Below are 16,192 nucleotides of genomic sequence, written 5' to 3'. Positions count from 1 at the left end.
TACAAGGCCATGTGTTTTTATTACTCATTTTTAGATGAAAATTGAAGCCAAAAGAGGTTAAGAGACTTCCTCAAAGTTACAAATAAAAGAGACAGAAATATAAGCTAGGCTTTGTGACTTACAGTTCAATTCTTCTTTAGAAGTTTTTGCCTTTGGGGTGCATGTGCTCGACAGACACAGTAAGAGGGAAAGTGAGAAATCACTCCCCAGGATGGCCATGCCACAACCCCTTCTTCTCCATTCTCCTTTTGGGATCTTGGGTATGCACGCCCACATGCATGCCTGGTAAGGGGTCCAGCACTCAAATCTCAATCGGCCATGTGGGAGTCCACCGATATAAGTGCTATGCCATATGCTGGTCCCATAGTTCAATGTTTTTAAACCAATATCTATTCCAAACATGACTATTGATTTTAGTTGTCTTCAAAAATCCTTATCATATCCTATATCATTAAAGAAGAATAAAGTATCTAAAAACACTAACTGTTGTGGGTTGCATGTGTCCCCTGAAAATTCATGTATTGAATCACTGTAATGGAATTAAGCAGGTGAAAAATGGACCTGTGTTTAAAATGGGGTGTTTTTTTTTTTTTTTTGAGAAGTTTTTTGCCATAGGGTGCATGCACTCGCCAGAAAGACAGAGAGACAGAAAGCGAGAAATCACTCCCCAGGGGGGATGGTGATGCCACAGTCCCTTCTCCTCCATTCTCCTCTTGGGATCTTGGGCAAGCATGCACATGCACCTGATGTGAGTGCATGCCCTGGGTCTGGGACTTGAACTGTGGTTGACTACGTGGGAGTCCAGCGACATAGCTATTATGCCAACTGCTGGTCCCTGAAAATGGGACATTTTGCAGGAGATCAGGATTCAGATCATCGGGGTAGGGCCTCCATGACTGGACCCTGGTGTGTTTGTATGACATGAGAGACACACAGAACCAGACCATGCTCTTCTGCATGCTGCCATGTTGTGATGCAGTCCCATCAGAGGTGGCCCCTGGACCTTCAAACCTGGAGGTGAATAAACCTCTGTTTTTATACAGCACTGTTTCAGGTACTTCCTGTTATTATTAACAAAACAAACGAAAACACTAACCATATAGGGTATTCTTTCACTTTCCTCATAAAAACGTGAACAATTACAATAACAGAATAATATGTTGCGTATCATATTTGTAAGAATTAGAGTACAAGCCAGGATAAATGACGCTCTCACACAGTCTTGGAACATACTGACACAAGCCATTTCTTGAAGGCAATTTTTCAGCTGGATTAAGAGAAAACAGGTGTGGCCTTTGGGGATGCCATTCCACTTCCATGAATGTAGTAAATATACACAGAGTTGGAGCTAAAGATATTCACTACTGTGATGTTTATACTAGTGAGTCATTGGGGACACCCCAAAAGGCTAATAGTTTGGGTTCGATCACATAAGTTATCACATATTCATATAATGAAATATTATGCAGCCATAAAAGTGATGGTCATAGTTTTTAACTGCAGTCTAAGTCACTTATAATAAAATATACCAATTTTAGGTATGGACCAATGTTTTGTATCTACACACACAAACATCTATACCTGTGAAGTCACAGTATCATGATACAGAATGCTATCTTGATGTGTATGGGGTGACATAAAAATTTGAATATGCTTCAAGTGATAAATATGATAGCATGACCCTATTTGTACATTATAAACTGTATATATGTTTATGTGTACATGTGAATGTGAAGAAAAAAAAAAAAGAGACTGGAAAGAAAGTATGACTAAATACTATCCATGATTATTGATTATTTCTGGGTTAAATGACTTAGACTTTCTTTTTTGGTTATCTGTTTTCATGTATAATAAGTGCATTTTACTTTAATAGAAAGAAAAACATCCACACAAATTATTAGCAAAACAATAATTAGGCAATGTTCTCACATATGATGAACAAAGTTATAGAAAGAACTAAGCACAATAGCTGTATTTAGTAACATTCAAATTTGATTTATCAATGCATTTTCACTCTGAGGTCTAAATTTCAATACAAAAGGATACTTGTATGTATCATGGGTGAAGCTGAAAATTCTCTTCCAAAAAGAAAAAATTCTCTTTTTCTCCATATATTAAGATTTGTATGCATTTGTTCTAAGACCCTGAGAAGAAGGGCATATTTTTTGGATATCAAAATAAAAGAGAGTTTGTGGGTGGCTCACCACAGATGGGGTTTCTGTACCATGGGATAAAACTACTAAAAGAAAAAGAGGCTTTGTTGGCCAGCCACTAAAAGAACAAACACAGAACCGAGGGTGATGCCCCTGTGCTCAATGTGGACACCCCAAAGCATGGGACAGAAAAGTAGGTCAGCTGCCTTAGACCTCCAGCCTAGGGAGGGGAGATGTGGAAAGATGTCCACTGATTTGTATCCTGAGGAAGATGATGCTTTCTTTCAGAACTCAGCGCAAGGCGTACAGAAATGAACCTGTCATGGTCCCTGCCTGCTAGGACCGACTATTCTAGCAGTCAAGAGAGACACACAGATTATGATATACTTTGATGAATTCTATGAAAAGGGAAGGAAGCGCCGTTACCTGCTTAGTTTCAAAGTTAACAAAACAGTACCCTCGAGGCTGTCCCTCCAAAGCACCTGACTTGTGGAAGAGGAAGTCAAACTGCTTGACTTTGCCAAACTTCTGGAGGAGCTTGAGGAGATGGTATCTGTGGAGAAAGAAGAGCTTGTGAGTAGCTCTGGGAATTGTGCTGGCCACTAGGCCTGAAGTGCAAGATAAAAGCAGGAGACAATTTACCAGGGCTAAAGTCTCTTGCCCCCACCCCCTGCCTCCTTCCAAACTGCCGTGTGAGTTTTCTTGGCAAACATAGTTGTTTGCCTCTATTTGGAATGGGGACTAGAATTGTCATGCTTATGCGTCTGCCCAACACAAAAATACCAAACAAAAAAACCCGACACCTAACAAACAGCTGTCTGGCCCACAAGCACCATTTGTTTTTCTTTTGGAGAAAAGCTCAAAAATAGTGTAGATTTATTTATTTTTAATTTCTTGGCAATGAAACAGTATTTGGGAAAAACTATAACACATCCCCATACTCCAAAAGTCAAAGCCTACCCTACCTCAAAGTAAAGAAAGTAACAAACACACTCACACCCACACAAACAGAAAAACAGTCCTGGAAGACTTCTTTATTAGATTTGTAGTTTTAATCATTAGACCCAAACTGAATGTGTGAGAAACTATGCCGAAAACCAAACCACGGCTAGTAGCTCTTTCGTAAGTGCCTGAGAGTTTTAATTTTTTTTTTTTTTGAGAGGTTTTTGCTATAGGGTGCGTGCGCTTGCCAGACAGACAGACAGAGACAGAGAGACAGAAAGAGAGAAATCACCCCCCAGGGGGGATGGCCACGCCGCAATCCCTTCTCCTCCATTCTCCTCTTGGATCCTGGGCATGCACGCACACGTGCCCAGCATGAGTTTAAGCCACCGGGTCCGAGACTCGGTCCGAGACTCCGTAGTAGATGCAGTCGACTACGTGGGAGTCCAGCGACATAGCCATTACGCTAACTGCTGGTCCCAAGAGTTTCCATTCTTGATATGACTGAACATTTGGACAATGTGGAATCACAAGGTGACTGAGCTTGGTCTCACCCAGGGCAGGGTAACCTGGCCAGCCCTCTGTCACCCAGCCATGGGCAATTAACTAGCCTTAGTCACCTTAACAGTTTATACTCTAGGGTATAGTCAAGTAAAGAATGCAGGCAATCAAGGAAGACATTTGTTCCTGGCAGAATGATCACTCTAAGCTATTGCTTGCAACTCTGCTCTTCATCCTCGTCTTGATTCTTTACTCTAAAACTTATTTGGTTTCTATAGCACTTTTAAGTTATTCAAACAGATGTGGCCTTAACGGGTTGCCGTGGCCAATCTCAATTCCGACTTCCTGTCATCTGATGTAAGGGTGAGACAAACCAACAGCTCTCCCGTTTCCTTTTCCTTTGGCCTTCCTCCTGGCATCCTCCACACTATTCAAATGGAGTCAAGGCTTTCTCTAAACAATGCTGTCCCTGTGATACTAAAAAGGTATCAGCCCACATGCTAAATCTGTTATTACTGGGAATTCTACCCCACAGGGAGCCAGTCAAGTTGTCGTTATAGGCACATTTATATTCACATTGTTTTATAGGAGAAACTCATCAAGATTTTATTCTTGAGCAAGAATTTCCTTTGGGAAGCAGAAAGATATGAAATGGATCATACGCTGTGCTAAATTTGATACTAATGCACAAGCGAGCCCAGCATCCTGGATCAGGTGTCCGACACAGTGGAAGAAGGAAGACAGAATACAGGTCTTGTACCGCAGCAGGATGCGAGGATCCCAAGGCATTGTGGATATTAACCTGGTCTTTGGGCTTATTTTGAAGATGAAAACAACTGTGATTGTCTGCTTTTTAAATTCTCAACTCCCACAGGAGATTTTGACTGCTAGTGAGACTATAGGAGGTGACTCTTCAGAGTAAAAAGAGACGCCTCAAGTGCAAATTTCTGGTTTTAATTGACTTTTTGAACAGACTTATAACAAAAGGGTGAGTATCTCCCATACACAGATGGACTAGAGGAGTCTTCTCCAGGGTCTTTAAATTACAGCTGCACCTTCCACTTATGATATCCATTCAAACTTCAACTCCATGCCAGTTGCCACAGAATGTTGGGTCACATAGTTTTTTAAAAAAGAAAACAATCTGAGGACTACTGTGGGTTGGTCATCTTTTTATTAGCTCCATTTTGCTTAATAGCAGGAAGGTAACACGATTGGCATTTCCTAGGAAATGAATTTTAATTTACTCAGAAAAAAACAAAAAACCCACATTGACAGATAATTCTTTATAAAGCTAACAAACGCATTCTGCCCGAGAAGTGTGACCTTAAGATTCCAGGAACATCTGCTTCAGTCCGTGTCTTTCAACTTCTCCATGATTTCTTTTCTTGTTTGATAATTCCTTGAAATTATCGGAACACCGAAACAAAAGGAATGAAATGTTTACTATTTTGCTTCCTGGAGATGGGGACTGCAAGCTCTGATAGCAAAAAAAAGCCTGAAGGATCTTGCTTTCACATCTGCAAGCACTTTTATCTGCTGCTGAAGTATGGGAGAGCTCACTACTCATCAGAGGCTCGCTTCACTTAATGAACTGTGCGCCCTGCAGCCTTCAGGAGCTAGAGAATGAGGGAACCAGTCCACTGCAACTCAATCAGTTTTCTATGATGGATCTTTAAAGCAGCCTTCCTTCCTAATGGCACGCAAGTAATTACTCCATACAAATGTTAAAATAGACACCTAGTACAAGAGTACTTGAGAAAGTTCATAGGAAAATGGAATTAAAGTACAAGTTTACTTTGGTGCACAAAATTTTAAAATCTATGCATAGTTTTAAAATAATACACACTTTCCATGGACTTTGTGAAGTCCATGCACAAGTGTCAAGAAACATTCAGATGCTCGGACTACGCAGCTGAATAAATCTAGGTCTCTGCCAAGGACCTCACATTCTGGCTAGAGAGATTTACAACTGCACAATTACCAAACAGTGATACTTGTCCAGAGAGGTGGGGATATGAGGACACAGATGAAGGCGGACCAACTGTGTAGGAAAAGCGGTTAGGAAGGCTTTGTGAAAGGGGTGATATCTAGGGCCGGCAGGTGGCGTGGTGGTTAAGGGCGCTGGACTCCCACATGATCAACTGTGGTTTGAGTCCCAGACCTGGCAGCTTGCTTTCTCACTTCCCCTATTCTCTCTGTCCCTCTCTGGTCAAATTTAAATAAATAAATAAATAAAGTTCAATGAAACAATAACAAAAAATTTTTTTACAAGGGGGTGATACTCATCAGAGGCTCGCTTCACTTAATGAACTGTGCGCCCTGCAGCCTTCAGGAGCTAGAGAATGAGGGAACCAGTCCACTGCAACTCAATCAGTTTTCTATGATGGATCTTTAAAGCAGCCTTCCTTCCTAATGGCACGCAAGTAATTACTCCATACAAATGTTAAAATAGACACCTAGTACAAGAGTACTTGAGAAAGTTCATAGGAAAATGGAATTAAAGTACAAGTTTACTTTGGTGCACAAAATTTTAAAATCTATGCATAGTTTTAAAATAATACACACTTTCCATGGACTTTGTGAAGTCCATGCACAAGTGTCAAGAAACATTCAGATGCTCGGACTACGCAGCTGAATAAATCTAGGTCTCTGCCAAGGACCTCACATTCTGGCTAGAGAGATTTACAACTGCACAATTACCAAACAGTGATACTTGTCCAGAGAGGTGGGGATATGAGGACACAGATGAAGGCGGACCAACTGTGTAGGAAAAGCGGTTAGGAAGGCTTTGTGAAAGGGGTGATATCTAGGGCCGGCAGGTGGCGTGGTGGTTAAGGGCGCTGGACTCCCACATGATCAACTGTGGTTTGAGTCCCAGACCTGGCAGCTTGCTTTCTCACTTCCCCTATTCTCTCTGTCCCTCTCTGGTCAAATTTAAATAAATAAATAAATAAAGTTCAATGAAACAATAACAAAAAATTTTTTTACAAGGGGGTGATATCTGAATGAAGTGGATCAGAGGAGTGTGTCGCTCTGAATGAGTATCATGTGCAAAGAAGGTGAGAGAGTCTGATCCACTGAAAGAGAGTGGAGGCAGGCAATAAGAGATGAGGCTGAAAGGAAGGCAGGGAATAGGCTGTATAAGATGCTGCATGTTTGGATTTTTTAAAAGAAATCTTCAAGGAGTATGTGTGCTGGGGAGAGAAAGAGAGACAGAGAGAGGGAGGGAGGGAGGGGCTTTCTCCTCTAGCTCTCCATCCTGATGAGATTTTGGGCATCCACACACATTTGTTTAATGTGTTTTGCATGCTACTGGCATTTATTTTTTATTATTTTATTTTATACATTCAATCACTGTATATCATTACAGGTTGTAAAATGAATTTACCCAACATGAATACACTGTACACCAGTCCAGATAAAGATATGATACACATTATCACCGACAGACAACCCTCCATTTCTGAGTCCCTAAAATGTCTTGCTCTGTTCTCCTCCTTGATTCCTTTCATCTCATTCTCCATCTCTCACCTTCTTCCCACACCATCTCCAGTATCCATAACCACTTTCCATGCTTCTATATCCTCTAATCTTTCAGTAATAGAGTGCAGAGAGTCAGTATATACTAAGTGGAGACATACAATGTCTCACTTTCATAGCCTGGCTTGCTTCGTCAGGAGGAAATCTTCCATGCCATTGGCCTTTAAATAGTGGTTGGCCATGTGGGATCAGTTCTCTCAACTGCTAGGCAATGAAGCTGGTCTGGGAATTTTAATGGAATGATGTAAGCAATCACATGGTAATAAAACGACATTTAAGATTGTGTTTAGTATACAATTTATCTTAAAGGAAACTTTTAAAATAAGCATGCAGAAATTATGAGATGAGTATGTTCTATGCTATGTACATTTATCATGTTTCAAATTTAGGTAAAAAAATGATAAAGGCTGTTTTATGCAAACTAAGACATGAAAAGAAGTATGGACAATGAAGGAAAAATAAGAAACAGAGAGAGAACAGGGGCTCCTTTAGAAGTAAACACACTGTTCTCACATGCCCATGCTGCCTTCCCCTCTGCTCTAGCTCATCTCTGAAAGTCTGTAACTGAAGTGTATTTCTATGTGGATGGTTCTCTGGTGTTTCTAAGGTTACTTCTAACAGACCCCAAACTGACCCACCACAAACTGAATAGCTCTTTCCAGCTTTTCCACTGTCAATGGGGACATGATTCTTTTACATTATTCAGGAAAGAAACTTTAGGATCATCTCCGACTCTCTACCCCAATTACTTACTTTATCTCTCAGACTCAATCGGGCTCCAAGTTCACTGTCTCTATCCAGGTGATACCGATGCCAAGTCTGGTTTATGACAGTCTATCACAGCTAATTTTCATTTTCAGTCTTTGTCTCTCTAATTCACCCTACATAATGATGTATTATTTCTCTACCAAAAACCTCACCTTCTTGATATCAGTTTCCTGCTAAACACACACATTGAGTCTCTTTCATATGAAATTCAAGTTTGAATAAATTTTAAAGATTCCGTCTTCATCTGATAGCACTGTATCTATTCAACTATCATTTTCATTACCTGTTAGTATTTAACCTTTCCTTAAGTCAAGAAGTTTTTTTTTAAGTTACCAGAGGGCGAACGCACTTACCAGAGACAGACAGACAGACAGAGTCACATTGCAATTCTGGTCCAATTTCTGACAGCCTGCTCATGTAACAAACAATTTCTAATTCTTAACTTATATACCTTTATTTATAATTTCACGTTCATTTAACATGCTCTAATAGAATGTCTACTGGCTTTATTCTCTCGAATATTCTTACATGCAATGTAACGGTTATTAATTTGACTTTCTACCTAGCATATTTAATATTTGAAAAGGAAAGCCTGTATTAACTCTTTTAGAGGAAATCACAGTGTGGAAAATAGGTTAAATGTAAGGAGATTGACTTTTTCAGCTTCTCTGTTGAAGGCACTTGTAATGATACTTAGAGGTATAGTTTAACTCTTACAGTCAGATTGGGTCCCACAACATAAAAGAAGTCTTGGTGTTTTAATATTTAGTATAGGATATATTAGGCTATGATTGTCAATTATTTGGACCATTAGAATATTTGGCAAAGAGCTACATTAGGCAGTGGGAAATTAGTAAATGGAGTCAACTCACTTAACTCTTTTTCTCCCCTCAATAAAACAGGAAAAATAATATTTGTTTTACTTCTCACAAAATTGTTATAAGTGTAAATAAGAGGAACTCATATAGTATTAGAGTTAGAGGAAATGGTCAGATCATTCAGTTGAACATTCTCATTTTACAGGTAAAATATAGGGACCAGCAGATGGCATAATGGTTACGTCGCTGGACTCCCATGTAGTCGACTGCGGTTCAAGTCCTGGACCCGGTGGCTTATATTCACACCAGGTGTGTGTGTGTCCATGCCCAAAATACTGAGAAGAGAAAGGAAGAGAAGGGATTATGGTGTGGCCATCCCCCCTGGTGGATGACTTCTCACTTTCTGTCTCCCTATCCCTGTCTTTCCAGTGAGCACATGTGCCCTATAGCAAAAACCTCTCTTAAAAAAAAAGGGAAAGAAATTCAAGATATAATGTGGTAAGGAATGAGAACATAGTAGAAAGAATTGGGGCTTGGAATCGGCTACCTCCATAAATAAGAGTGTGTCACCAGTCTCTCCAACCCAAATCTAAGATTTAGTGACATAAAGGTTTCTGGTATCTAGCCTATTCCTAGAATAATCAGTATTGCAATCATAGAAGCATAATATCAGAGTGCAAACAGTCAATGAGGAATGCATACCCTGGAGAGAGGAGACTGGTGGACATCCTAGTATAATCTGAGCGGGATGGAAATTAATAACCAAAAGGCACACATGCATAAATTAGAACTAATACAAACTAAACTGAAAAACTGAGTGAAAAAGTATTGCTGCTGCTGCTGTTACACAGATTCATGTTGTAATAGAAAATGCTATAATTTGTCTCTGACAGAAAACATCTGTACAAAAGAGGCATTCAACTCAGTTTATAAAAGAGAAGAGAATGAAGGTGGTAAAGAGGAGGGATAAACACAAAGAAAAGAGAGAAAAGGAGGGTCCACTGAGGGGAAAACTGGAAGCCATTTGTGGGAGGGGTGAAGTTTAATTAGCCAACTGGAGGATGCTCTGCAAACTTCCATCAAGAGTCATTAGAAGTTTAGAGATGTAGGGGAACCAGCAGTTAGCATAATGGCTATGTCGCTGGACTCCCACGTAGTTGACCGCGGTTCAAGTCCTGGACCCGGTGGCTTAAAACTCACACTGGGCGAGTGTGCGTACGTGCCCAAGATCCCGAGAGGAGAATGGAGGAGAAGGGATTGCGGCGTGACCATCCCTCCCCCCGGGGGGTGATTTCTCGCTTTCTGTCTCTATGTCTCTCTCTTCTGTCTGGCGAGTGCATGCGCCCTATAGTGAAAAACCTTTCCAAAAAAAAGAAAAAAAAAGGAGTTTAGAGATGTAGATTCAACTAATACTTTTTTTTTTTTTCCTGAGAGGTTTTTGCTATAGGGTGCATGTGCTCGCCAGAAAGAGAGAGAGAGAGAGAGAGACAGAGAGACAAAAAGCGAGAAATCACCCCCCAGGGGGGATGGCCACGCTGCAATCCCTTCCTAATACTTTTTTTTTTTTTTGGAGAGTTTTTTTTTTTTTGCTATAGGGCACGTGGGCTTGCCAGCAAGACAGAGAGAGACAGAGAGACAGAAAGCGAGAAATCAACCCCCAGGGGGGATGGCCACGCTGCAATCCCTTCTCCTCTCAGGCTCTTGGGAACGCACGGACATGCACCCAGCGTGAGGTTAAGCCACCGGGCCCAGGACTCGAACCACGGTCGACTACATGGGAGTTCAGCAACATAGCCATTATGCTAACTGCTGGTCCCCTTCAACTAATACTTTTTGAAACTGAACTACAAAACAGGTACCGTACATTCACATAAGTTACATCACATAATCCTTCAATATTTGAGAATGACTGTTATTTCAATAATATGTCTAGGTTCACTATTACCTTCCAAAAACTTGAAAGGAAATCATATATTTCCACAAGATAAAACTTGCATTACTAAAATGTTAGTTCCTTTGCTATAATTAAGTGAACTAAATGAGGTAATACTAAACATTTCATGTTAACCATAGGCTATGATTGGCGGTGACATCTTTAAAAAAAGTTTAATTACTATTTGATAAATCAGTTTATTTGATGGATGAAAAATTTTAAGGTGAGGAACCCACGGAAGGAAACAGTAAAATCACTCTTTGGTGATACCAAAGTGGGGAAGCCACAAGGTGGAAACTTCTAGCCAGCATGGCCCTGACCCACAGTTTAGCAGCTGAAGGGCACCTCTGGTCTGATGTAAAAAGAGCAGAGATGCCAGAGGGAAAGTTCTGATGGAGTGTTCTTTTTAATGCTCTGACTAAAGAAAATATTCACACACTCCAATTTACGACATAAAGTGAGGTGGCAAATGTCTGTTTGAACCTTCCTGTCTAGCAGTAGGACATAATTCCAACTTGAGTTTCATTATGGAGAACTATAGCCACACAATCAACACTGCTTCCAGACTTTAGATTTTCATTCAGATAAGCAGAGGTGGGAAGAGAAACTGCTCCTGAGAGCATCCTCTCATAGCCTGGGTTTTAGGGGATGGGAAAACTTCTTTGATTACTAGGCATTAATCGAGATGTTGGACAGATATTCACACATTCATCCTCAAAGCCATGAATCATAAAAGAGAACCAAAATAAATGTCGATGCACTATATATTCCAGGGTCCCTGCAAGCAAGGTAACATAATACAGGGTGACACATCTTAAGTACCATCATAACTCCTGGAGGGACCCAAACCTACCTACATTTAGCTCATTTGTGCAGGTTTAAGGAACTCAACTTTCTGTCATGATCATGAGCTATAAATTTACATCCCTTTCCTGTCTCATGATCCCAACCCTATTTGTGCCTTCTTTCATCCCAGACACAAACAAGTAGGTGCCCGCATCTCTCCCTGTGCCTTCAACACTACTCCAAAGATAACTTCCAGGACCAATGACATGCTCTGTGCTTGCTTCAAAGCTCAATCCACTCACCCTTTACTACTCCGCCACCTACCACCACTTTCCCTTACCAAACAATCAGGGTGAGCAAAAGCCTCTCAATTCTCTCTGCTAAGAAATTCCTTTCCACTATAATGGGTCTGATGGAAAGAGGGGGAGTGTGAGGACAATTCAATTAGTTTTGTGACCTCGGGCAAGGCACTTCTATTTCTTGGGTCTCAGTTTCCTCTACTACAGGATAAGAAAGTTAGATCATATAAGCAGTTTTTCTAGTGCTCCATGGAGCTCTAGAAATTCCATAGAGCCTTATCATGGAAGAGAAAGGGTAGCAACTGATAGAAGGCTCTGGGTGTACCTCTTCCCCCCACCCCATAAGGTATAAGTGCTCGCTGAGGAGAAACAGAAAAAGAGGGAAAGTGAGAGCCCGGGGTGGGGGGAGGAGGGCTACCATCAATCTCTTCTTCTCTTCCAGTCTCCTCTGGAGATTTTAGGCAAGACTGCACATGTGCCTGGCATGATTTTCAAGCTGCTGGGCCCAAGACTTAAACTGCAGAGTTAGCTAGGTGGGATCTAGCCATCTTAACTTCCACACCATCTCTGGCTCTTTAATAAGAGCAGTGCCGAGCTTTAATTTTATATATAAAAATAAACACACACACACACACACACACACACACAAACGTGTGTGTAACACAATTACATTATGGCAGGGTTCCTCGGATTAAAAGCCTGAGAGGTGCCTCATATGGCACTTGGCACACAAATCATTTACAAATCATTTAATGAATGAAGACCAAAGGGAATGGGATGATCTCTATGATATATTCCAACTTGGAACTCCTATGGTTTTGTGGATACTTAACATGAATTATAAACAAATGGTATCCCTCTGCCTGTTTGTAAAGGTACTGAGACTTATTTTGTGTGTTCCTTCATTTTGGGGGACAAAAGTGTACCCAATGCTGACTGCAGGAAAAAAAAATGCCCTAAAGCTACTGGGTACATACAGTTTGAAATCTAAGAAGTTTTTTTGGCAAGTAGGAAAAAGGGAGTATATCCTTGAAAGAATACCCAAGTCTGTGTCCTTGCAGTAGCAGAGTTTAAATGTAAGAAAAGTGACTAGACAATAGGCTATATACAACCAAGTCATATGCCCTTCAAAGATAAAGCTAAAATAAAAATAAAAGGGTCATCATCAACACAAACTTCGTAGGCGATGAATTAAGGTTCACACTTACTCTGTGATTTTGGGATCCAGATTGCCAATCCATAATCGGTGCCCCTCTTGTAGAGAGCCCTCTGAAAGGATGGATGCGTTCTCCAGGGGAAGAGTTTTGGTTTCTGCTTCCATCAATCTCTATGAAATACTAAAGGAAAAGTGAACACTTAGGCGGGAGAGGAGCGGTACTTGTGAGAACAGGAGACTTCAAATTCAACTCAACAAATATTTATTCAAGGAGGGCAGGCCCTTGGGGCAGTCTTTCGAAGACCTCAGTTATTCCACAACCAGGGCCCTAGAACCAGTTCCCTTGGGACAGCTTTTCTGGCAGCCAGAACACATGGAAGCTGCCATTTAAGGCAAAAGAGGTGTGGTTCTACGTGGAAAAAGTGAAATTTTCCTCCTCTGAAGCCAGAGGCAGACTGGGCAAGATGCCAAAGTGTCTAGCTGGGCCCAAGACTTAAACTGCAGAGTTAGCTAGGTGGGATCTAGCCATCTTAACTTCCACACCATCTCTGGCTCTTTAATAAGAGCAGTGCCGAGCTTTAATTTTATATATAAAAATAAACACACACACACACACACACACACACACAAACGTGTGTGTAACACAATTACATTATGGCAGGGTTCCTCGGATTAAAAGCCTGAGAGGTGCCTCATATGGCACTTGGCACACAAATCATTTACAAATCATTTAATGAATGAAGACCAAAGGGAATGGGATGATCTCTATGATATATTCCAACTTGGAACTCCTATGGTTTTGTGGATACTTAACATGAATTATAAACAAATGGTATCCCTCTGCCTGTTTGTAAAGGTACTGAGACTTATTTTGTGTGTTCCTTCATTTTGGGGGACAAAAGTGTACCCAATGCTGACTGCAGGAAAAAAAAATGCCCTAAAGCTACTGGGTACATACAGTTTGAAATCTAAGAAGTTTTTTTGGCAAGTAGGAAAAAGGGAGTATATCCTTGAAAGAATACCCAAGTCTGTGTCCTTGCAGTAGCAGAGTTTAAATGTAAGAAAAGTGACTAGACAATAGGCTATATACAACCAAGTCATATGCCCTTCAAAGATAAAGCTAAAATAAAAATAAAAGGGTCATCATCAACACAAACTTCGTAGGCGATGAATTAAGGTTCACACTTACTCTGTGATTTTGGGATCCAGATTGCCAATCCATAATCGGTGCCCCTCTTGTAGAGAGCCCTCTGAAAGGATGGATGCGTTCTCCAGGGGAAGAGTTTTGGTTTCTGCTTCCATCAATCTCTATGAAATACTAAAGGAAAAGTGAACACTTAGGCGGGAGAGGAGCGGTACTTGTGAGAACAGGAGACTTCAAATTCAACTCAACAAATATTTATTCAAGGAGGGCAGGCCCTTGGGGCAGTCTTTCGAAGACCTCAGTTATTCCACAACCAGGGCCCTAGAACCAGTTCCCTTGGGACAGCTTTTCTGGCAGCCAGAACACATGGAAGCTGCCATTTAAGGCAAAAGAGGTGTGGTTCTACGTGGAAAAAGTGAAATTTTCCTCCTCTGAAGCCAGAGGCAGACTGGGCAAGATGCCAAAGTGTCTATTACTACCTGATACACCAGTTCAACAACTGTCACCCCAAATAAGCCTTGGAAACCCCCAGGAAGAATCTTGAGAATACTGAAGAGGGTGGGTAGGGAGCAGTATCATTACCTCCCTTTTCCTCAGGGAAGAGCAAGGCAGGAAGTCTGTGCACAGAGTTTGGATTTGGAACTGGGTTTGAAAGCCGGCTATGTGACTTGGTGAATTACCTGAGCTTTTTAGGCTTCAGTTTCCTCATATATAAATGAAGAGAACAGTTCTTGTTTTACAGGGCAATCGTGAGGTTTACATATAATATGTAAATCATCAATGAACACTGTATCCAACAGTAATAAATATATAGTAGCTACTATCTTAAATTTTAAAAAAATATTTATTTTATTTATTACTATTAATTTGTTATATGGCATGTGCCAGGAGAAACAGAGAGAGAGAAGAGAGACAACGACAGAGAGGGTAAGTGAGAAGGTGAGCTGCCAGGTCCGGGACTCGAACTGCAGCTGGCCATGTGGGAGTCCAGCCCCTTAACCATCACATTTCTGGCTGTTCGCTCTGCTATCATGTTTAATATTTTGGTAGAGACTGAGAAGCACCTAATAGCCTATTTAGTTATTCCAGTCCCACCATATGCTAGCTGTGTAACCTTGGACCAGTTACATAACTACTCTTTGCGTCAGTTTCCTCATGTGTAAAATGGGGATATCATACCAAACTATTGTAAAGATTCAATGAGTTAATACACCCAAAAGGTTTAGGGTGGCCCTTGATACCTAGGAAGCATTCAATTGATGTTAGCTTAAACCATTACTATTGATAGTCCTAGCTGAAACATCTCATCTCACAGCAAAGGAAGAGGGTTATGATGGAGACAGTAGTGAGAAAAGCAAAAGGTGGGATGTTTGAAGACCTGGTTTCGAATTGTGGCACTTCCACTGCAAGTCATTTCTCTGTGAGCTTCCATTTCTTCTTTTTTTTGGGAGAGGTTTTCGCTATGGGGCGCGTGCGCTCGCCAGACAGACAGAGAGAGACAGAGAGACAGAAAGCGAGAAATCACCCCCGGGGGGGATGGTCACGCCACAATCCCTTCTCCTCCATTCTCCTCTCGGGATCTTGGGCACGCACGCACACGCGCCCGGCGTGAGATTTAAGCCACCGGGTCCAAGACGCGAACCATGGTCGACTACGTGGGAGTCCAGCGACATAGCCATTACGCTAACTGCTGGTTCCCCCATTTCCCCTCGTTAAGGGAAGCTTTGTTGTACTTATAAGGTTGCTGAATGGGCTGAAAATGAGATGACAGATGTAAAGTAAAGCTTTCATAATTGTATAATGCCATGGAAAAAGTGGTTGGGAAGATGTCAGGCTGTGTCAGACTTGAGCACTCACTAATACTGAAAACCTGTGTCCTGTACTTCCAAAAGTGCCTTGGAGGTCAGCACTGCAGAGCTATGTCTTAATAACACGGATGACATGTATTGACACTACTGTTACCTCTTAGTCATCTCCACATATCCCATAAAGACTAGAGCTCAGTAACACAGTAATTGTTGAATGTGCTTTTATCTACCATCTGCAAATCGGGCTATTTTTTTTTTTCTGCCTTTCCCACGGACATCTTTTTTTTGGGGGGGGGGGGGAGGTTTTTGCTTTACGGGGGGGGGGCCCGCCCAACAGACGG

The 16,192-nt window shown here is 41.3% G+C and overlaps 1 protein-coding gene across 2 annotated transcripts in view; it reads right to left on the bottom strand.

The window, feature by feature from the left end:
* Positions 1–16,192, bottom strand: part of RBM18 (RNA binding motif protein 18) — a 29,631-nt gene that overhangs the window by 11,204 nt on the left and 2,235 nt on the right. The window contains exons 2-3 of one of the 2 annotated variants that reach the window (XM_027772633.1): positions 14,089–14,217; positions 2,580–2,706 (exon numbers count right to left, since the gene is read on the bottom strand). In XM_027772633.1, coding sequence (XP_027628434.1) covers positions 2,580–2,706; positions 14,089–14,201 — 240 coding nt within the window. In that variant the 5' untranslated portion in view covers positions 14,202–14,217. Of the gene's footprint in view, positions 1–2,579; positions 2,707–12,951; positions 13,083–14,088; positions 14,218–16,192 lie in introns of those variants that run through there. The other variant, XM_006150475.2, reaches the window with a different exon arrangement.

The sequence above is a fragment of the Tupaia chinensis genome, unplaced genomic scaffold, assembly GCF_000334495.1.
Source record: "Tupaia chinensis unplaced genomic scaffold, TupChi_1.0 Scaffold000289_1, whole genome shotgun sequence".
Lineage (NCBI taxonomy): Eukaryota > Metazoa > Chordata > Mammalia > Scandentia > Tupaiidae > Tupaia > Tupaia belangeri.
Note: the sequence above shows the minus strand (reverse complement) of the source record. Positions and strands in the feature narration are given on the sequence as shown.